This window comes from Pyrus communis, chromosome 6 (assembly GCF_963583255.1).
Source record: "Pyrus communis chromosome 6, drPyrComm1.1, whole genome shotgun sequence".
Lineage (NCBI taxonomy): Eukaryota > Viridiplantae > Streptophyta > Magnoliopsida > Rosales > Rosaceae > Pyrus > Pyrus communis.
In genome coordinates, this window is record NC_084808.1 from 28,485,973 (window position 1) to 28,509,806 (window position 23,834).

Here is a 23,834-nt window from a genome sequence, read left to right on the forward strand (position 1 = left end):
TGAAAAGTAGAGTTTTTGATACAATATTTACATTAAAAAATAGAGGAATAAATTAATATCAAACTCGCTTGCAAGTAAAGAGAAATATTATTAGACCGTAATACTATGTGGTATATATTAAAAAATAGAGTTATGTTGTTTTTTATGGCCAGCCACATTGGTGATACTATGGTTTGGAATTTCTCACAATTTTGGTCGCATTTCCAAATCGAAAGAAACTCTAAACACAAAAAGATAGGTACGTCAGTAAAACATTTTTTTGGAGGCTGAAATGAAGTCGATGTAGAGACAAAGAGCCTACTCATCATCTCTTTCACCATCCTCTTCAAATTTGTAATCAGGGTATCACTTCATCAGTGATACGATTGTCGGCGAGGCATCGGATGGTCTTTAACGATGCCCTGTGGTTTGCTAAGGACATGGCATTGAGATTTGGCGGTGGGTGAGGTGGATCGAGGGATGGAGAGAGCGGATGGCGAGAGAGGACTGATCAACCCGACTAAATAATATCGTAGTTTTGGAGAGTACAACTAAGCGCATGTGAGCTGTATAAAATTGGTAGGGCCAGATTATTTAATCTGATGACTATTTAATACATATAGACACCAAACACCCATTCCATCTTATTAGTCCTAACCGGTGCTATATATGACGTACCAAACGAGGCCTTATACTCACAAGTGTTTCTGCAATACATACTTATATTATAAACGTGTCAAAACTTTTAACAATCAACTTCTTGATTTCAATGTACTAAAAAGAAAAATATTCCTGATATACAAGAAAATGGACCAGCCCAACAATTTAAGGCCTAGCCTGTCTAACAAATTCTTTTCGAGCCGAACAATTTCAAAACCCATTTTCTAGATGAAAGCCTGGATCGGAAATTCTAAATTGGGCCTCAGATGTGTCTGGGTTAGCAGACAATGGAATGAAGGACCCCCATCTCGAGTCATCCAAAATATTTTTACTGAATGAAAAATTAGCAATCGTAGTCTTTTTTATGTATTAAAAAAAAAATTTTAAAGTTATCTTCAAAGGTGGCGTCTCAATAATTTTTCCAAAAATGCTTATCTTACTGGATTAGAAGTCTCTTCCCTTTTATTTCTCTCATCTTTCCACTTCTCTTCTCACATTTTGCTTTTTATCTTTTTGTCTCTATAAAAGGATTAATATAAGATGTTAATGTAATTTAATTGTAACCGTTCAAATAGGAGGGGAGGGAAGGAGAGAGAGATTAGGAGGGGAGAGAATTCTTTTAATAAACATGGAACTCACATATGTTGACGAGCCCTACCTTTATTAAAGAGATTATACAAATAATGTACAAATAAGTAATAAGTGTAGCATTACTTCAAAATCATTTGTGCTACGTACGTTACAATTTATAATTTTATATGAATATATTTTATAGAACCACCACGGGGTGGCTTAGTGATTGGAAAAATTTTAGGTCCGTTTTTTCAAGGTACGTCTTCAGTTCAATTTTTACGCTAGTGAATCACGAATGGTGGCTAGGGAAAGCTGAAATGCCTTTAAGTCTTCCCATCTCTGAAAAGGTGAACTACTGTGGTGAAGCCACCAGCTTGCTCCCCTTGTTTAAAAAAAAAAAAAAGAAAGAATATATTCATAGGTTCCATATGGATCCACTTTTTATACTGTTTCAGTCTCTTTCTTTCGTATATATTTAAGAAAACAAAAAAAGTTATTCTTACCATCTATTTATACCATCTCTTCAATAGAAATGAAACTCATATACGTTGGCAGGCTCTACCTCTTCGTGTAGCACTACCCTTAAGGAAAAATACCTTTCCAAACAAATAAAGAAGAAGAATAAAGTGAGAAACCTCACCACTGACTCCTAGGCATACAAGCAAAAGACAAGAAGGCATGAAAACTTCCCTTTCAAATACTTACATAAAAATAATATTATTAATCTCTTGAGATTGTACCAAATAGGCTTTGTGGCGAATGGCTTGCAAACAATATTATGCATGGTTAAAATTTTATAGTATATTAATGTTTGTGATGCATTGCTAATTTCAATGTTGAATGTAGAATTTAACGTATAGTTTAGTAAGTAGATAAGAGTCATTTAAAATGCAAAGCCTATACATTGATGTACAAATAAAATATGACTCCTAGAGATTAATAGATGAGTTGGTGATGACGACGACGCTGATGATCTGGCTTGCGGTGCGGATAAATTGATAAGAACGTGTAATTTAGCAGCTTCCTTTTGGTGCCAACCTTGCTAGCTAGCTAGGCTGCTTCACTTCCCAGTTTTTTCTTCTGCCTAATGTGTACCGAACCATGCTGTCCATGTTCTTCATCCTATAGTTTTGCTCTGAAATATACAAGTTTCAATTAAAACATGAAGAAATGTAGCCATGGTTAACTTGATCAATTGCAAATTCAACTCTATTCTGTACAGCACCTGTACATGTGAGCATCAACTCCAGCAGCTGCAACAATTGAGTTTACCAAACACTCTTCGCTGACCCAACAATCGCCACACAAATCTAACTCCCACCCTTCAAGTCGTCCCTCCTACAAGTCAATGCACATACTGTATAAAAAATTAGGATGTGGAGAGTTGTCGCATGTCAGTAAGTTAAATGAACCTTGCATGGACTTATAATTCATTGAGCTCAAAACGGTTGCCTCAACGTACTCTTGGAACATTTCAATGGCCTCAACCGCTTTTTCTTTTGCATATCTAGGCTCTAAAACTCCGTCCATCCTTAGCTATATGGACTCTGATGGTTCTTCAAGGTCTTTTATGATGCTTCCAGCCCTTTTGTCCCATCCTGCAAGCTTCATGCGTACCATTTCGATGTTGATCTTTACCACCATGTAAGCCCCAATGAACGGTTATTCAATCCCAAATACGATAAATAAGCTACAGTGGAATTTAAATTAGAACAAAATTAAGGAAGCAAAAACATAACATGCAAAAACCACAATGCTAATTACCATCATCAAGGAAACGGTTCTCTTTAAGAGCACCATGTCCAGATGTTTCCATCATGAGATGAGTTTCAATGCCTGTCTGATTAAGCTGCCCTCCCTTATCAATCACTTCTCGATAACCAAGACGTTATAAGCAATGGTGACCCCCTCGATTCGTGATGAATCTTGTAAGCACCATACTTGTATGCGCATCAGTCACTATGGTGGTTCCGGGGTGTTCCCTTAATACAATAGCAGAAATCAAAGCAATCAGCTTGTCACCATTGATGGGGTTGCCCTTGTTATCCGCAACGCCACTGCGATCCACATTTAATACAATCTCAAGATCAGCTTGGGAAGATGCAAAAAGTACCCGAATTAATCGAGGAAAAACAATTAGTTTTCAGATAAGGGAGATTATATTCACACATTCCAAATTACTTCTCTCACGTCATTTTAATTTTTTAATATTTTTCTATCAAGTGTTAGTGGTGTTTAGAAAATATTAAAAAATTAAAAAGGTGTATGAGAAGTAATTTGGGGTGTGTGAATATAATATATCTTCAGATAATTGAATATGTAACAAGGTAATGCTAGGAAGACAAAATTTATAAATAAAATTTGCAAACTAAATGATGTATTACTAATAGGAATAAACACGTTTATTAACACTTAAGTAATAATCCAATCATCAACTTCCATGTCATTTAGTTTACAAAATTTTGTTTAAAAACTTAGTTTTCCTAACATTACCCTATGAGATAATATTACGGGGGAAATGCTACATATACTCAATTTGTAAACTAATTTTGAAAACTAAAGGACATAAAAGTTGATGATTGGTTTATTGCTTAAGTGTTAATAAACGTGCTCATTTCAATTGATGACACATAATTTAGTTTGCAAATTTAGTGTCCTTAGCATTAATCATATCATGAGAAAGTACCATAACCCTTTCAAGACCTCGCCGGATCCTCTTTGTAAGAATCCCGAAGATCCGTCAATCATGTCCGTTCATCATACATCTTGCAGTTAGAAATTATTTTAAATATTTTTATTTAAAATTAAACATAAACAATACTTGAAAAAAATTGACCGCACAATATATGATGAACTGATACAATTCACGAATCTCTAAAATTCTCAACAAAATAATCCGAAGAAGATCCTGTTGGTTTTGATAAAGCTAAGCATGCATAGACCTTTTCCCTTTCATGTGATACATGTGATTCTCTTTGCATGCTTGTAATGAGCAGTGACTTGTGGTTAGATTAACAACAATCATCATAGCTCTAGTTTCATTCACCCTTGGATTCAGATAGGTCGCTGGGCATGGGGTCGATATCACCAGCATGTCCTTGGTGGAACCTCACCTCGTATTTTCATATGAGATGAACATGTACCCGTATCTGTCAGGGAACAAAAATTTTTACTGTGTGATCAATACGGAATGTTCACCTCATGTGTTGGAGGTTAAAATCTTTAGTAGAGCAGTATCTTACTCCAAATGCAGAAGTTCTCCTTGTTGCTTGCAGAAGCTTTTCTACAAATTATGCGATCACAACTGCCATACTGAAGATTTATATTTTGTTATGGGAATTTCAACGGTATTTGGAGAGTTAGTGGGTGTGCTAAATTATATTATCTTATCTCTATCTTCAAATATATATATATATATATATATATATATATATATAATAAGGATGTGCGGGAAGTGAAAATGAATGTATATATACCTTATACTATAGATAATATGTTATATTAGACATGTCCAATCAATCCTTTTATTACCTGCTATATTTTAAATTAATAACATAATGTGAGTGGAGGCAATTATTTCAGCTCACTTATTAAACATGTGTTTTATTTGTTGTTGGAATGTAGTCACCCTCTCCGTCTTTATAAGTGCAAGGTTCCAATCAGTTTAATTCAAATACGAAGTACTCTATATATAGGCTCTATGACTCTACACTCCTCCTATAATATTTGGAAACTGGACAAGGATTGTCTGCCCTCACTACTAGAAATTTCCACTTTGCCGACAAACTACACTCCTATAATATTTGGAAACTGGACAAGGATTATCTGCCTTCACTACTAGAAATTTCCACTTTGCCGACAAAATTAGTTTGTTGGCAAAAGTCAAAATTCATTGGCAAAGAGCCTTTCCCAACGAAAAATTTTGTCAGCAATTTTGTCGCTAAAAGCATGTTGCGCAAGATCTTTCTTGACGAATCTTAATATTTCGTTGGCTCATTTTTAAGGCGACAAATCTCAGCCGTCAAACTATGCCTGTCACCAAAACAATATTGCGACAAAATATTTTGTCAGCACAGGTTGTTTTTTCACGATGAAGTTATTTGTCGGCTTAGTGATCTTGTCGCGACAAAACATTTTGTCAACTAAGTAATCTTGTCGCAACAAAATGGTTTTTCGGCTGCGTAGTCCTATGCCAACAAACTGGTTTGTCGGCTCAAATTACTTGTGTAGACAAAATAATTCGTTGGTTGAATCTTTTGTCGGCTAATTGTTTTTGTGCCGACAAAACATGTCAAGTCCAATATTTTCTAATATTTATTCGCATTTGTTTTTAATAATATTTTTAACCATCACAAACAAGCAAGCTTAAGAGATCGAGAAGGGGCGTGAATGAAGAATTAATGTAGGAACAACACAAAATTCATGTAATATAAACTAATGTAAGGTTCACAATTCGGTTTAGTTACAAAATACAAAAATATCTATGTTTTCATTTTGACATTACTATAATATAGATAAAATATCCTTAAGTATCACCATTCTCACGGGAGGGCACCGGAAGTGGGAGGACAGCCAATCCTTGGAAAATACCCTTTTTTGGTGAAAATGTCTAGCAATTGTGGTAAGGTGGAGGCCGATATTGAAATCAAGGCTTCTACTGCTAAGTTACATGAAATGTTCACACACGAACCACAAAGGTGGATTGTCTGCCCTTCCATTTCCATACTCTCCCCATACCCTCCTATGATGTGTGGTCACGGTTAAGCCACGTCAATATTTTATATTAATTTTTTTATAGAAATAATAAAACAAAAAGTAATAGAAATATACAATACTGACGTGGCTTAACCGTGACCACATAAACAGGAGGGCATGGAGAGAGTATAGAAATGGAAGGGCAGACAATCCACCTCCCACAAACCACACCACATCTCCAATGCTAGCAATAGAAACATTCAGCGCTGTGACCTACATGAAGGTGATTGGGGAACCGTCGGATCTGTGGTCTACTGGAATTATTTCCATGGTAAAACCCTAACTACCTTGCTTCAATTAATATCAACTATATTACTCTTTTATATATATGTACCACCTTAAAATACACAAGCGACATTTTATACTAAATATATCTAATTTATGAGGAGTGAATTTGAACTTACAATGTTCTAGCCAACTTAACTAAGCTCAAGCTTGTGATATCATATTAATTATGTGAGATTTTCATGTATGCCGATGGAAAAGCCAAATTTGCTGAGGAGTTGGTTGAAGCCATAGACGCTGAAAATAATCTGATCACCTTCAAAGTGATTGAAGGAGATCTTTTGGAGCATTACAAGAGCTTCAAGGTCACCATCCAGGCAACTCCGAAAGGCGAGGGATGCAACGTGCACTGGACTATGGAGTATGAGAAGCACCATGACGATTTTGAAGATCCACATACATTGCTCCAGTTTGCATTTGAGGTCTCCAAAGATATTGATGCTCACCTTACAAGCACCGATGCAAAATAAGCACAGAAGGCTTAAGGCTTAATTATATGATCTGTGATTAATCTGTGTGCTGCAATCATGATCTATCTGCATGTGTGTGACTAATAAAAACATGTGATATGACGACTATTTCGTTCGTATCAAATCATGTTTGTGTGTTTATATATATAAGATGTGTGTGGGTTAGGGCTACCTTATGGAACTTTTACTTATTGGTGTATGTCCTTTATTTCATGTGATTATGTTATATTCTGCAAAATTTGTGGCTTTTTTATGTACCCACCAGCCTCAATCATAAATGCTAAAATGAAAAAATTATATAGTTGATCAACCTCTTTTTCTTTTCTTTCAATTGTTTGATATAGTGAGGCGCGGATTCAGCCCCAAATCTGGGGTAGGGATGAGCCATTTAAGTGGGAGGATGGTAGTTTAAGAGTAGGTTAAAGGTAGGACATTTTGTTGGTTGGGATGGGCTGGAGCACACCCTAGACACCCCTCGGTTTGGTGTGCAAAATATATTGAAAAGTAGAGTTTTTGATACAATATTTACATTTAAAAATAGAGGAATAAATTGATATCAAACTCGCTTGCAAGTAAAAATAAATATTATTAGACTGTAATACTATGTGGTATATATTAAAAAATAGAGTTATGTTGTTTTTTTATGGCCAGTCACATTGGTGATATTGTGGTTTGGAATTTCTCACAATTTTGCTCACATTTCCATATCAAAAGAAATTCTAAACACAAAAAGATAGGTAAGTCTATAAAACCTTTTTTTGGAGGATGAAATGAAGCCGATGTAGAGACAAAGAGCCTACTCATCATCTCTTTCACCATCCTCTTCAGATATGTAATCAGGGCATCACTTCATCAGTGATACGATCGTCGGCGAGGCATCAGCTGGTCTTCCGTGATGCCTTCTGGTTCGCTAAGGACATAGCGTCAAGATTTGGCAGTGGGTGTGGTGGATCTAGGGACGGAGAGAGCGGATGGCGAGAGAGGACAGAGCAACCTGACTAAATAATATCGTAGTTTTGGAGAGTACAACTAAGCGGGTGTGAGCTATATAAAATTAATTGAACTAAATTATTTAATCCGATGACTATTTAATACATACAGACACCAAACACCTACTCCATCTTATTAGTCCTAAACGATACTTTAAACGGCATACTAAATGAGGCCTTATACTCACAAGTGTTTCTGCAAGACATACTTTTATTATAAACATGTCAAAATTTTTAACAAACCATGAAATCAACTTCTTGATGACAATGTACCAAAAAGAAAAACATTCCTGATGTACAAGAAAATGGACCGGCCCAACAATTTAAGGCCTAGCCGGTTTAACAATTTTTTTTAGAGTCAGATAGCCGAACAATTTCAAAACCCGTTTTCTAGATGCAAGCCTGGATCGGAAATTCTGAATTGGCCCTCAGATTGGTCAAGGCTACCAGATAATGGAATGGAGGACTTAAAAATTAGCAATCGTAGTCTTTTTTATGTATTAAAAAATATTAAAAGTTATCTTTAAAGGTGGCATCTCAATAATTTTCCCAAAACTGTTAATCTTACTGGAGTAGGAGTTTCTCCCCTTTTATTTCTCTCCTATTTCCTCTTCTCCTCTTATATTTTGTTTTTTTATCTTTTTGTCTCTATAAAAAGATCAATATAAAATGTTGACGTGATTTAATCGTAATCGTTCAAATAAGAGAGGAGGGAAGGAGAGAGAGATTAGGAGGGGAGAGAATTCTCTTAATAGAAATGGAACTCACATGTGTTGACGAGCCCTACCTCTATTAGAGAGATGATACAAATAATGTACAAATAAGTGATAAGTGTAGCATTACTTCAAAATCATTTGTGCTACGTACGTTACAATTTATAATTTTGTATGAATATATTTTATAGAACCACCACAGGGTGGCCTAGTGATTGGGAAAATTTTAGGTCCGTTTTTTACAAGGCACGTCTTCAATTCAATTTTTTACGCTAGTGAATCACAAATGCTGACCAGGGGAGGCTAAAATGCCTCTGAGTCTTCCCATCTCTGAAAGAGTGAACAACTGTGGCGAAGCCACCAGCTTGCTCCTTTTTTTTTTTTAAAAAAAAAAAAAACAAAGAAAGAATATATTCATAGGTTCCATATGGATCCGCTTTTTATACTATTTCAATCTCTTTCTTTCGTATATATTTAAGAAAACAAAAAAAAATTATTCTTACCATCTATTTATACCATTTCTCCAATAGAGATGAGACTCGTATACGTTAGCAAACTCTACCTCTTGTTGTAGCACTAACCTTAAGGAAAAATAACTTTCCAAACAAATAAAGAAGAAGAATGAAGTGAGAAACCTCACCGCTGACAAATTCCTGGGCATACAAGCAAAAGACAAGAAGGCATGAAAACTTCCCTTCCAAATACTTACATAAAAATAATATTATTATTCTCTTAGAGCATGTTAATATCGAGATTGTACCGAATAGGCTTTGTGGCGAATGGCTTGCAAACAATATTATGTATGGTTAAAATTTTATAGTATATTAATGTCTGTTATGCATTATTGATTTCAATGTTGAATGCGCGATGAAGAATTTAACGTGTAGTTTAGTAAGTAGATATGAGTCACTTAAAATGCAAAGCTTATACATTGATGTACGAATAAAATATGACTTCTAGAGATTAATAGATGAGTTGGTAATGACGACGATGTTGATGATCTTGCTTGCGCTGCGGACAAGTTGACAAGAACGTATAATTTAGCAGCTTCCTTTTGGTTCCAACCTTGCTAGATAACTCGGCTGCTTCACTTCCCAGTTTTTTCTGCTGCCTCTTTCAAAATCGCCAGACACTCGAAGCATAGGGTAAAGTAGTCAAACTATTTGCAGAGCTATGTCGTTATTGGAATGGAGATCGGAACCATTGGGCTTGGTTACTTGAATACCTAGCTAGCTACTTCACCATAGATTATAGAAGCTCAGCCTACAATTCCACTATTGGCGTGCTTATTAATCTGGCTAATGTCAAGGATTTTATCCATTCCACTTGCTATGAGGAATGTTCAAAGAAAACGAACCGTCAGTTGAATCAATCATTTAAGAACTTTATTTTTCACCGTTCTATGAATTTGCATACGTGGTAGGGTGAACGTCAAATGGAGCAACGGGACTTACTTATCTAAAGGGTAATACTAGGGAGACTATATTTGTAGACAAAATTTACAAACTAAATGATGTGTCACCTGACACTAATAGAAATGAACATGTTTATCAACACTTAAGTAATAAAAGAACTCTTGTCATCGTTCGGCAACAGCCAGGCGCAGTTGATTGCATGTTTAGTGCAATGTTCGGGTTGTGAATATAGAGAATAGTAGGGTTTAGGGTTTGATAAGAGGAGGCCGTGTATTTCAGTGTTGGAAAACTTAATATGCATAACATATTGATACAAGATATATACAAGCCTATAGTTGACTTTAAGCAACATAAAAGGTAACTAATAACTCTTGATTATTTACATAAACACTATGGAGAGATTGGTGGAATCATGTCTTGACAGCAGATGCAGTGGAGAGATTGGTGGTGGATCCAATACTCTCATCACCCCCCCTCAAGCGAAACGAAACAAAGTGTAGATTGAGCTTGGAACCAAGAAAAGAGAATCGATCGCGGGAAAGTCCTTTAGTGAAGATATCAGCGACTTGATGATGAGAGGAGATGTGGCGAGTTTGAAGAACACCATGGGCAAGAAGCTCGCGAACAAAGTGGTAGTCAATCTCGATATGACGAGTACGCGCATGAAACACCGGATTGGCAGCCATGTGAAGAGCAGAGATGTTGTCGACGAAGATGCAAGGTGGAGTACGAAGAGGAATGGCCAGTTCAGGGAAGAGATAACAGAACCAACGAATTTCAGCAGCTGTGGTGGCAAGAGCACGATATTCGGCTTCGGAGCTAGAACGAGACACGGTGGATTGCTTTTTGGCGGTCCAAGTAAGAAGGTTCGGACCAAGAAAAATGCAGGCACCACTGGTTGATCGACGATCATCAAGGGAACCGGCCCAGTCAGCATCAGAGAAGCCGCGAAGAGTGAAGTCGGGAGAGGAACGAAATAAAAGACCACGTTCAACAGTCCCTTTGATGTAGCGGTAGATACGTTTGACGGCCTGAAGGTGAGTGGAGGTAGGGTTGTGCATGTACTGACAAACTTGATTAACTGCAAAGGAAATGTCTGGACGGGTGAGAGTTAGATACTGAAGTCCACCAACCATGCTCCGATAAATTTCAGGTTCCGAGAGAGGAGCACCATCAGAAGCCGAGAGACGCAAGGAGGAGAGGAATGGAGTGGGGCTGGGCTTGCACTGGTCCATCTTAAACTTTTGGAGTAAATCAGAAGCATAACGGCTTTGAGCAAGAGATAGGTGGCTGCCTTGGCGAGTAGCTTCCATGCCAAGAAAAAAATGGAGGTCACCTAGCTTGCGGCTAGCAAAGGTGGTACATAGTTGATCAAGAAACTTGTGAATAGCATCATTGTTTGAACCTGTGACAATAAGATCATCAACGTATACCAGAACATAGAGGGAGTGTGTAGAGGAATGGTAAGTAAACAAGGATGCATCCGATTTGCTATGGGAAAAGCCTTGAGTGCACAAGAAGGAGGCTAGACGTTGGAACCAAGCGCGAGGTGCTTATTTGAGGCCATAAAGAGCTTTGTGAAGGCGAAAAACATGCTGGGAGTGAGTGGGATCAACAAAGCCAGGTGGTTGTTTCATATAAACCTCCTCGTGGAGAATACCATTCAAGAAGGCATTCCGAACGTCAAGTTGCTGCAAGGACCAGTTGTGTGAGACGGCTAAGGCAAGAATAGTTCGAATAATACCTGGTTTAACGACAGGACTAAAGGTCTCGTTATAGTCAACACTAACTTGTTGATTGAACCCCTTGGCGACAAGACGAGCCTTGTGTCGGTCAATGGAGCCGTCTACTTTGCGTTTAACACGAAAGACCCATTTGCAGCCCACAATATTCATATTGGGAGTAACAGGAACAAGAGACCATGTGTGATTTTAAAGAAGTGCATCATGTTCCTCTTTCATCGCTTGCTGCCAATGAGGAAATTTGGAGGCTTGAGTGTAACTAGTGGGCTCAATGGACAGTGGATCGGCAAGAACAACAGTTAACCCGTGAGGAAGGGGATGCCGGGGCGAGGTATAAGTAAGAGCATTGATGCTCCCAAATTTGTGTGGAGGAGTAGAATCGGGAGAAGGGACAGGTGACGGTGATGCAGCAGTGGGAGTGGCAGACGACTGAAAGTGGGCAGTTGGTGAAGGGAGTAGAGGCGCGTCACCGGCCGTGGATGAAGATTGGGGCGTAAAAGAGGCAAATGCAGGTGGTAGAAGGTGGCAGGGAGACACAGGTGCTGTTGCAGGTGGTGGAGCGGTGCTGGGAGACAAAGGTGTGACGGCAGGCAGTAGTGGTTCCAAAAATAGTGGTGGAGAAGACTGCTCAGGAGGAGGAGAATCTGCCATGCGATTGTGATACGGAAAAGTGAGTTCATCAAATTGTACATTGCGAGAAATATACACCTTACCAGAAGCAACGTCGAGACAACGGTAGCCTTTGTATTGATTGTCATAACCAATGAAGACACATGGGATGGACTTAGGCATCAACTTGTGTTTGTTGTAAGGAACCAAGTGAGGAAAGCACGTGCATCCAAACGTCTTAAGAAACCGGTAATCAGGAACCTTGGCAAAAAGTTTTTCATAAGGAGAAACATTCCCAAGATGATGAAGAGGCAACCGGTTGATGAGGAATGCAGCAGTTGTGAATGCCTCCACCCAAAATTTTTGCGGGAGGTGTGATTGAGCAAGGAGACAGAGACCCATTTTGGTAACATGGCGATGTTTGCACTCGACGATGCCATTTTGTTGCGGCGTATGTGGGCAAGAAAGTTGATGTGAGATGCCATGATCACGAAGAAAGTGCCGAAAAGCAATGCTAGTGAATTCACCACCACCATCTGTTTGTAAAACTTTAATAGTGCGAGTCAAACGATTTTCAATCATGCGTTTGAAAGTGATAAAGGTAGGCATGACATCTGACTTTCGAACAAGAGGGAACAACCACACAAATCTTGAATAATCATCCACTATAGATAAATAATATTTATAACCAAAACTGGATATCATAGGAGCAGGGCCCCATACATCAAGATGTAACATGTCTAAAGGATGGTGAGTCATAGATGTCCGAGAGGAGAATGGAAGGCGACATGCCTTGCCGAGGGGACAAACATGACATTTGTTATTTGAGGAAACTGCACCACTAATAGGAATGTGATATTTATTTGCTAAAACTTGAAGGATAGCAGGGGATGGGTGACCCAAGCGAGCATGCCACACGTCGCTAGTTGTCCGTTCACCATAAAACACAAGCTTGGGAGTAACGTGAGGAGCAGCTCGAATGTAGTAAAGTTCGTCATAGCTATGCCCAATCAGAAGGAGTTGGCCCGTTTTCTTGTCCTTCACACGAAAAGAACTATCATCCATCTCAAAGAAACAGTGATTATCATAACAAAAACGACGAAGAGATAAGAGATTCTTCTTAATGGCAGGTACATATAACACATCTTTGAGGAACATAGGTCCATGTAAACCAGAGATGGAGGATTTACCAACATGAGAAATGGGGAGGTGATTGCCGTTGCCCACAATAATAGTGTCAGTACCTGTGTATGGACGAATTTGTGTGAGAGCGGAATGATCATTAGTGATGTGGTTGGTGGCGCCGGAATCGACCACCCAAGGTGTTGACGAAGGAGAGTCCGCAGTGGCTAAATAAGCAAAGTTGCCTCGGGAGGGACACTGGCGGGCTTTGTGACCATAGTCTTCACACAGTTGACAGTAGCCATCATATTCAAAAGTTGGTGGCTTAGGTGGTAGGGACGGTGTGGTAAGAAGAGGTGGGCGAGTGTCGGTCGAGGAACGGGGAGTAGGGCGAGGGGTATGCCAGTGTGTTGGACGGTTAGGTTTGGAATGACGCCAAAAGTGACCACGACCACTGCCTTGCCCAAACGAGTGATGGGAAAAGGAGGAGCGGTGGCCGTTGGGAGCCGACGGAGACGAGCCAGCAGGACGACGAGAGGCAGTGAAAGCACCGATACTGGACAAGGAGAGTGTGGACATCTTGTGGATGAGATGTTCTTCTTGAAGGAGCAGGTCGTAGCAGTCATCATAAGTGAGAGGAGATCGAAGATGAACAGCGGTGGTGAACTCTTTGTAGTCAGGACCAAGGCCGTCCAAGAGACTTTCGATGAGATCGTCGTCAAAGATAATGGAACCAGCATCAGTAAGGGAATCGGCAAGGCTTTTGGCATGCATCAAATAGTCAGACATGGACTTCTCGGAGTCTTTTTTGAGGGTGCGGAGTTGTTCACGAAGGGTGCGGATGTGAGTTTTGGAGACAGGAGACAAACGTTTTGCCAGGAGAGACCAAGCATCGAAGGCATACTTGCAAGGAAGCAGGATAGAACGGATAGAGGGTGAGCAAGTAGACTTGATCCAACTGAGAACAAGTTTGTCGCGAGAATAATTCGGATTAAGAGCTTCATCATCAAGTTTCTTGAAAGGTTTGGTATTGAGGGTCACGACATCTTCCAGGCCATGAATTTCAAGGATGTCGGAAAATTGAGAACGCCAACTTAGATAATTATTGCGGTCCATGGGAGTATTGATGGTGTGGGAGATGTTGAAGAAGGTGGGAAGGGAAGCAGGAGATGCGGCCATAGGGGAAGAGGGAGAGGAAGCAGAAGAGGCAGCGGAGAGTGGGGTGGTGCGTGGAGAGGATCGAACGTTGGGCGGCGTTAGCTCGGGAGAAAGGGTTTAGGGCCTACGTGGACAATCACGCGGGGCCAATGGGGACCCACCCAATCACGTGGCAGTACGGGCCCGTCCCCTGGCTCTGATACCATATAGAGAATAGTAGGGTTTAGGGTTTGATAAGAGGAGGCCGTGTATTTCAGTGTTGGAAAACTTAATATGCATAACATATTGATACAAGATATATACAAGCCTATAGTTGACTTTAAGCAACATAAAAGGTAACTAATAACTCTTGATTATTTACATAAACACTATGGAGAGATTGGTGGAATCATGTCTTGACAGCAGATGCAGTGGAGAGATTGGTGGTGGATCCAATACTCTCGTCAGTGAATGCTCTGCCTAATGTGTACCCAACCATGCTGTCCTTGTTCTTCATCCTATAGTTTTTCTCTGAAACATACAAGTTTTAATTAAAACATGAAGAAATGTAGCCATGGTTAACTCGATTAATTGCAAATTCAACTCTATGTTGTACAGCACCTGTACATGTGAGCATCAACTGCAGCAGCTGCAACATTTGAGTCTACCATACACTCTTTGCTAACCCAACAATCGCCACTCAAATCTAACTCCCACCCCTCAAGTCGTCCCTCCTACAAGTCAAAGTACATATTGTATAAAAAATTTGAGGATGTGGAGAGTTATCGTATGTCAATAAGTTAAATGAACCTTGCATGGACTTATAATTGATTGAGCTCATAACGGTTACCTCAACATACTCTCGGAACATTTCAATGGCCTCAACCGCTGTTTCTTTTTCATATCTAGGCTCAGAAAGTCCATCCATCCTTAGTTTTATGGACTCTGATGGTTCTTCAAGGTCTTTTATGATGCTTCCAACCCATTTGTCCGATCCTGTAAGCTTTATGCGTACCATTTCGAAGTTGATCTTTACCACCATGTATTCCCCTATGAACAATTATTCAATCCCAAACAAGATAAATAAGCTACAGTGGAATTTAAATTAGAACAAATTAAATTAAGGAAGCAGAAACAGAACATGCAAAAACCACAATGCTAATTACCATCATCAAGGAAACGGTTCTCTTTAAGAGCACCACGTCCAGATGTTTCCTAATAACCGATATAACAGAAATATAGTTAGAAGGGTATTATTGTAATTAGGATATATGGTTATATAAGGGATTGATTAGCTATCATTTCCTAAAGTTCGTTTGTATACATTTTCTCTAATTAATCAATACAATCTTTCTTGTTTCTCTCTACCAATTCTTTCTCTTCCTCTGTACCAATTCTTCATCTTTTGCAATGTAATTAATATGGTATCAGAGCCACCAAAGCTTACGCCATAGATCTTGGTGGTCGATTCCTCTTCTCTCATTACTTTTTAACTTTCTTCATTACTTTCTTTCGTTTCCGCGTATTTGATCGTTTATGCTTTCATATTCATAGTTTTTTTTTTTTTTTTTTTTTTGGGTCTCTGGATTTTTCTGCCGAGGGTTTTCTGTTTAGTTTTGGGGTTTTTCCTCTGGGTTTCAAGATGAAGCCAGTGAGACCAGTACGGCACCACTACTTGCCCTTCACATGGAAGACGTCGGCCCTCTCCTCTTCCTTCACCTTCGGAACAACCACCTTCAACATTCCGTTCTTCATTTCCGCCTTGATACTGTCAATCTTGAACACCTTCTCCGGCAGCTCGATTTCGGTGTTGTACCTCTAAGCCAGGAACAGAAAGTAGACTGAAGTTGATTTGTAGAGCAGGTAGAAGGGATGAGAGTTGAACCCTCACTTTCTCTTTCTAGAATCGTCAGAATTAGCAGTGGAGAGAGGGGATGAGAGTTGAAATTCGTGGGGGTTAGGGTTTTCATGAAGATCTGCATAGTTTTAGAAATTGGGGATATGAAATTCGAAATAAATTAGGGATTTAGTGAGATTTGGGGACGATTGTTCAGAAATAGAGATTGGTTCTTTCTCTATTTCTTGCTTCGAATGGCAGAAAATACCCATGTTCTTTCCTTTCGGATTTTCTTGAATCTGATTCTTAGTGTGGGCTGATTCCTCAGAGAACTCTTATGATGTCGATATTGATGTTGAATCCATCAGGTCATATTGGGCTTTAATGGAAGATGGCAGTTTCGGGATCAAAGGATTTATGGGTTTTAATTCCAAGTGCAAGATTTCTGGGTTTAATTAAGAAATTGTGTTAAAGAGTTTCGATTTTTCGGGGTTTTGAGTTTGGGTTGCTTCTTGGTTCTTGAAAATGGCAATGGGGTGATTGAGCTCTCTTGCTTAGATGAGATCTCTCGGTGGTCTACCTATAATGGATAATCTTGAGGAATAGTGTACCAATCTTTTCTTGCATGCTGATGGCCACTCTCATTAGCAAGATCAGGATCTGCAGATTTTGCACTTTGTGCAGTCCACATGTTTGAAGAAATGCACAACTCAAGTTGTTTTGTGAAGTTGGTGAAGAGACATGTTTGTCAAGTTGTTTTGTTGTTTTTGGATGAATTGTCTAAGATAAACTACTGTTTCATTTAATGATTTGGTTGGATTACAAGATTTCAAGAAAGTGTCATTCTTTCTTGATGGTTAAGAAAGTATCATTCTTTCTTTGATTCCATAGAATTTGTCAAGAGTATCATTCTCTTGTTGCCTTAAAATTTGTCAAGAGTATCATTCTCTTGTTGCTTTAGAATTTGTCAAGAGTGTCATTCTCTTGTTGCTTTAGCATTTGTGTCAAGAGTGTCATTCTCTTGTTGCTTTAGCATTTGTGTCAAGAGTGTCATTCTCTTGTTGCCTAGAAAAATTTATCTGTTTTGATTTCTGGATTGTACTTGTGTCTTTCACCATGGCTTCACCAACGATTAAAGTTGTAGGCGTATCAGTATCACATACCTAGCTAGTTCAAACTTCACTTGGATACTCCAAGTTTAGTTTGAGGGGGGAGTAATAACTGATATAACAGAAATATAGTTAGAATGATATTATTGTAATTAAGAAATATGGCTATATAAGGGATTGATTAGCTATCATTTCTTAAAGTTCGTTTGTATACAATACAAACTTTTTTGTTTCTCTCTACCAATTCTTTCTCTTCCTCTGTACCAATTCTTCATCTTTTGCAATGTAGTTAATTGTTTCCATCATGAGATGAGTTTCAATGCCTTCCTTATTAAGCTGCCCTCCCTTATCAATCACTTTTCGATAACCAAGACGTTATAAGCAATGGTGACCCCCTCGATTCGTGATGAATCTTGTAAGCACTATACATGGCGACCCCCTCGATTCGTGATGGTTCTTCAAGGTCTTTTATGATGCTTCCAACCCCTTTGCCCCATCCTGCAAGCTTCATGCGTACCATTTTGATGTTGATCTTTACCACCATGTAAGCCCCTATGAACAATTATTCAATCCCAAACACGATAAATAAGCCACCGTGGAATTTAAATTAGAACAAAATTAAGGAAGCAGAAACAGAACATGCAAAAACCACAATGCTAATTACCATCATCAAGGAAACGGTTCTCTTTAAGAGCACCATGTCCAGATGTTTCCATCATGAGATAAGTTTCAATGCCTTCCTTATTAAGCTGCCCTCCCTTATCAATCACTTTTCGATAACCAAGACGTTATAAGCAATGGTGACCCCCTCGATTCGTGATGAATCATGTAAGCACCATACTTGTACGCGCATCAGTCACTATGGTAGTTCTGGGGTGTTCCCTCAATACAATAGCAGAAATCAAAGCAATCAGCTTGTCACCATTGATGGGGTTGCCCTTGTTATCCGCAACGCCACTGTGATCCACATTTAATACAATCTCAAGATCAGCTTAGGAAGATGCAAAAAGTACCCGAATTGATCGAGGAAAAACCCTTAGTTTTCAGATAATTGGATACGAGATAGAGTAATGCTAGGAAGACAAAATTTGTAAATAAAATTTGCAAATTACATGATGTGTCACCAAAAGGAATGAACACGTTTATTAACACTTAAGTAACAATCCAATCATCAACTTCCATATCATTTACTTTACAAAATTTTGTCTACAAACGTAGTTTTCCTAGCATTACCCTATGAGATACCATTGCGGGAGAGATGCTAGGGATACTCAATTTGTAGACTAAATTTTGAAAACTAAAGGACATGATAGTTGATTATGGGTTTATTGCTTAAGCGTTGATAAACATGTTCACTTGTATTGGTGACACATAATTTAGTTTGCAAATTTAGTCTCCCTAGCATTACCCATATCACGGGAAAGTACTATATAACCCTTTTGAGACCTCGTCGGATCCTCATTGTAAGGATCCCAGGGATTCGTCAATCCTGTCAGTGTATCGTACATCGTGTGATCGGAAATTATTTTAAATATTTTTATTTAAAATTAAACATAAACAGTACTTGACAAAAATTGACCGCACAATGTACAATGAACGGACACAATTCATAAATTTCTAGGATCCTCAATAAAAGAATCCAAAGAAGATCCTATTAGTTTTGATAAAGCTAAGCATGCATAGACCTTTTCCCTTTTCATGTGATACAAGTGATTCTCTTTGCATGCTTGTAATGAGTAGTGACTTGTGGTTAGATTAACATCATCACAGCTCTAGTTTCATTCACCCTTGGGTTCAGATAGGCCGCTAGACATGGGGTCGATATCACCAGCATGTCCTTGGCGGAACCTCACCTCGTATTTTCATATGAGATGAACATGTACCCGTATATGTCAAGGAATAAAGATTTTTACTTTGTGATCAAACTATGCAAGGGTGTATTAGACGTTAGGCTGCTCTCTATATTGTCAATTGATTTTATGATAGAACATGAAGTTTCTTCGTGGTATATATCAAAGCAAGTTGGTCCATATGTGAAGCCTAAGTGCCCAACAGCTATACGTGTTCCACGTCACCTTATTTGTGTTGTCCATGTGTTCGGCTTGAAAATTGCCACACATGAAGGGGCATAAGAAAATGTGAGGTCAAAGCCTCATGTCTATGAGGGACCAAATTATACAAAGTCTTATAAGAGGTTGGGCTACTCTTTATATTATCACTTGATTTTATAATGAATCCCAACTTTTTTTATTGCACCTGATTAATTACACAGCTTTTAAAAATGGGGAGTTCTTTTTCCTTGATAAAAAAATAATAGGGCAAGGGAGTTGGTGATGACTTCTCAACAAAAGAACAAACTTAGGGCTGGTTTGATATTGCTGTGCTTTGAAAAAAAAGCTGCTTTTGCTGTGCTCTGAGAATAAGCAGTTGTAAAATAAAACAGCAGAGTATTTGGTAAACTTTTTTGTAAAAGTGTTTTTCAAAAAAAAAAAAAAAAAAAAAGCAGTATTATAATGTTTAATAAACTTTTATGTAAAACAGATGTGAAAAAAAAAAGCCGGTTTTTCAAAGTTAAGTTTTGCAGCTTCTTGTTTTTGGCTTTTTTCACCCAAAACTGTGAAAAAAAGCTGAAGCTGAATATTTACCAAACACAAAAATAGCTCCCAGCTTTTTTTGATATCATCTTTTTTTCATAATCACCTTAGTACCAAACCAGGCCTTAATACCTAAATTTTAATCAATCCAGAAGGGACAAAAATTTGATAATTGAAAAGGTAAAATATAATACTGTAAAAAAAATCCAATGATTGGTTAATTTGGGTACTGCAACTTGTACTAACATTTTAGATTACAAAAATTTCACAGTGACTCGCTTGGACCTTATCTGTTCGAAAGTAAGAAACAATCACACCATTTAGTACCTAAAAGCTGAGTAAAATAGAAAGGGGTGACACTAGTTGCTTCGTGGTAGTGTAGGGTTGTTCTCCTTGCACTTCCTGTTTTATTTTTTGGTTGTTTGCCTTGTTGTGGCCTTTCTTTGTAATCTTTAACTTCTTAGCCTTGGTTATGAAATCTAGTTTTCCCAAAAAAATCAAAAAAAAAACAAAAAAAAAAGGCTGAGTAAAATAGTGAGTGACCTTAATATTATGGTGATATTATCGATATTTAAAAAATCTTATAAGCACTTTTTACAAGTGTATGTTTCATTCTAAATATCAAAAATTTTGAGAGCACAATAATTTTTTCAAATACTACGACATTTGATCCAAATCAGAAAGTTATTGCGACATTTGTCTGATTTCCTTTATCTGAATTTTTTTTAATAAATAAATGTGTTTCATGTTTCCTCAAAAAAAAAAAAAAAAAAAAAAAAAGTGTTTCACGAAATTCATGTGATCCCTTGAAGCATTACATTTTCAAAGTTATCCAATAAATTAATATTACACAATTGAATATTGTAGCAGTAAGGGCTGCCCTTAAGTTTCTTTAAGAGCCTGCCTTGTACGAATCGCTGAGTACCATAACAACGGATCATCATAATTAAACATGGCTTTACGCAAGGTTGAGACTGAGATTGAAATTAAGGCACCCGTTGAGATGTTCTACAATATCTTCAAGAGGAAGGCTCACCACGTCCCAAACATTTCTTCTGGTAGTATCCAGAGAGTTCAGGTGCATGAAGGAGATTGGGAAACTCATGGCTCTGTTAAAAGTTGGAATTACAGTGTAGGTAAGGCCATCTGTACATAATATATAAATATCTACATGTATTTGGTGTGTCTTTTTTCTCTAAGACGAGAACACAATTATATGTTAATCATAATTTAGCAATATCAGCAGGATCGCAATTAACGGAACCCTAATTCACAAGTGAACAACTAACCCATGAGTGAAAAATACATACTGATATAATGGATAATTAAAACAATATATCATATGTAAGAATTGGAACTGATTTTGAATACAATACTCAAATGTCGGTAAAGAATCTAGGTGTGCCGCAATAATGCAGTTGGTTCAACTCAAATTTGAAACTTAGACTCCATTTTGACAACCATTTCATGTTTAGTTTTCAAAAAATGAAAATTAAAATCAAGATAAATTTACAAAAACTCACAAAACATAACCTCAGTTTTCATTTTTGTGAAAACTTAAAACAAATTGTTTATCAAATATCCATTTTAGTGTTTCTTTGGTTAATATATAGATTGCTTTCTTGTGAATACATAGGGGACGAAGTTGGAGTATTCAAGGAAAAAGTGGAGTTTAACGACGAGAACAAATCCATAACATTGAATGGTTTGGAAGGAGATGTTTTCCAGTATTACAAGAGCTTCAAGCCGATCAATTCACTCAAAAGGATGAAGGCAACATTGCGAAATTGTCGATTGAATATGAGAAACTGACTGAGGATGTTGCAGCTTCGGACAAATACGTTGGTTTGATGGTTAATATCGTCAAGGATCTTGATGCTCACTTTATCAAGGCATGATTAATTAAGGAAAGGAAAAGCATGCAATGGTGAAACACAACGTCATCGTTAATATATAATATTTGTGTTAATAATGCGTGCTTTGCTCGATAAAAATGCTTTGCTATGTGAGTTTACCTTATAATAAATGTACGTGAAAGGATATCATATGTGGGATTGTGATGTATAAATTATGGTTTATATGTAAAATAAAACGTGCAGTGCACCATCTCTACTTTGTTGCTCATCATCACATAAAATGGCCTTAATTAGTACTTTTTTAAAGAAAAAATTTGTGTGTGTGTGTGTGTGTGTGTGTGTGTGTGTAAAACAATGGGGATATGATCCCGGAAGATATAAAATGAAAAAAAAAAAAAAAAAACAAATTTAATATCCTCATTGTTTAAAAAATTATACGGTGAATTAACGTTGAAAAAAATGATTTACATTATAAAAAGGGTTCTTTAGATATAGGCCTATACAACTCATAATTTTTAGATTAAAACCCTCCTATCTTTAAACATCTAATATAAACCCAAAATTCAAATATATTACCACATTAGAAATTAAATGACCTATTACTTTAGATAATTTACAACATATGCCACAACCCTTCTAACGTTTTCTCACACACAAACCTCCAATTTTGGCTTCAATCATGCCCACAAAGTATGGGCATTAAATTATAATTACTCCTCTTGACGTTTTTTTAGTTTATATTTTGTAGATAAACCATTACATAACACTATTATTATTGTGACATAATTGGCCTATATTTATATGTAATATATAGGTAAATTAATATTGTAGGTAAATTAATATTGTAGGTAAATTAATTTGCATGTATTAGTGTCACATCCCGACCCGGGGTGGATCACTTCCCGGGCCCGCTCCACCACCATAGCACGATATTGTCTGCTTTGAGCTTACCATTCCCTCACGGTTTTGTTTTTGGGAACTCACGAGCAACTTCTGAGTGGGTCACCCATCATGGGATTGCTCTATCACCCTTCTCGCTTAACTTCAGAGTTCCTACGAAACTCGAAGCCAGTGAGCTCCTAAAAGGCATCGTGCTAGATAGGGATGAGAATATACATATAAGGATTACTCTCCTGGGTGATGTGGGATGTCACAATCCACCCCCCTTAGGGGCCCGACGTCCTCGTCGGCACACACATGACCAGGGTTAGGCTCTAATACCATATTGTCACATCCCGGCCCGGGGCGGATTACTTCCCGGGCATGCTCCACCACCGTAGCACGATATTGTCCACTTTGGGCTTACCATTCCCTCACGGTTTTGTTTTTGGGAACTCACGAGCAACTTCCTAATGGGTCACCCATCATGGGATTGCTCTAGCCCCCTTCTCGCTTAACTTCGGAGTTCCTACGGAACTCGAAGCTAGTGAGCTCCCAAAATGCCTCGTGCTAGGTAGGGATGGAAATATACATTTAAGGATCACTCCCCTGGACGATGTGGGATGTTACAATTAGTACATATGTTAGGCTTGGATAAAAAATAAAAAATAAAAAGTACATATGTTTGGCACATTTTATTGTTACCATATGTATGTCTGTGTAAAGTAATTTACCTATATCTATATGTGACAACCCGTTCCAAATTTTACGTTTTTATTTTATTTTAAAAGCGTGAATTTACGAAATTGCCCTAGAGGCAAGGACTTTGACTTCCGTTGACCATCGTCTAGAGAGACGTATGATTTATTCTTTTAACATATTCTCGTAATACTTGTGGATGTGAACGCATAGGCGAAAGCCGTTTGCGAGTCCGGATTATAACGATACAGTTACGGACGTTCGAAATTGGTTATTTAAGGTGAAGCCCAATCAGAAATGGGGAAAGAGAAAGAAGAAAAAAAAAAAAAAAAAAAAAAAAAAGAAGTTTTCCCGTGGGTTTTTCTAACCCGCGACCACCCATCTTCCAAGGCCGATTCCGGCCAACTCCGG

At 38.0% G+C, this 23,834-nt stretch overlaps 2 protein-coding genes and 1 pseudogene across 2 annotated transcripts; 2 read left to right on the plus strand and 1 right to left on the minus strand.

The window, feature by feature from the left end:
* Positions 1 to 5,817: 5,817 nt before the first annotated feature.
* On the plus strand, positions 5,818 to 6,744 carry LOC137736390 (MLP-like protein 31). The gene is made up of 3 exons (XM_068475668.1): positions 5,818 to 5,909; positions 6,114 to 6,236; positions 6,443 to 6,744. The coding sequence occupies exons 1-3, from the start codon at positions 5,818 to 5,820 to the stop codon at positions 6,720 to 6,722; spliced, it is 495 nt and encodes a 164-aa protein (XP_068331769.1). The 3' UTR covers positions 6,723 to 6,744.
* A 3,505-nt stretch (positions 6,745 to 10,249) lies between these two features.
* Positions 10,250 to 11,734, minus strand: LOC137736391 (uncharacterized mitochondrial protein AtMg00810-like). The gene is made up of 2 exons (XM_068475669.1): positions 11,584 to 11,734; positions 10,250 to 11,244 (listed from the first exon to the last, which is right to left on the minus strand). Exons 1-2 carry the CDS (start codon positions 11,732 to 11,734, stop codon positions 10,250 to 10,252), a joined length of 1,146 nt encoding a protein of 381 aa, XP_068331770.1.
* Positions 11,735 to 20,941: 9,207 nt separating this feature from the next.
* Positions 20,942 to 21,887, plus strand: LOC137737474 (MLP-like protein 34; annotated as a pseudogene).
* The last annotated feature ends 1,947 nt before the right edge of the window (positions 21,888 to 23,834 follow it).

What these genes read in the sequence shown, in the direction of transcription:
- LOC137736390 (XM_068475668.1), top strand. Translation starts at nt 5,818, where the DNA reads ATGTCTAGCAATTGTGGTAAGGTGGAGGCCGATATTGAAATCAAGGCT. An exon ending in TTCACACACGAACCACAAAG is followed by an intron (nt 5,910 to 6,113) that starts GTGGATTGTCTG and finishes ATGGAAGGGCAG; the next exon opens with ACAATCCACCTCCCACAAAC. An exon ending in GTCTACTGGAATTATTTCCA is followed by an intron (nt 6,237 to 6,442) that starts TGGTAAAACCCT and finishes TTTCATGTATGC; the next exon opens with CGATGGAAAAGCCAAATTTG.
- LOC137736391 (XM_068475669.1), bottom strand. Translation starts at nt 11,734, where the DNA reads ATGAATATTGTGGGCTGCAAATGGGTCTTTCGTGTTAAACGCAAAGTA. An exon ending in TAGTCCTGTCGTTAAACCAG is followed by an intron (nt 11,245 to 11,583) that starts GTATTATTCGAA and finishes TTATTGTCACAG; the next exon opens with GTTCAAACAATGATGCTATT.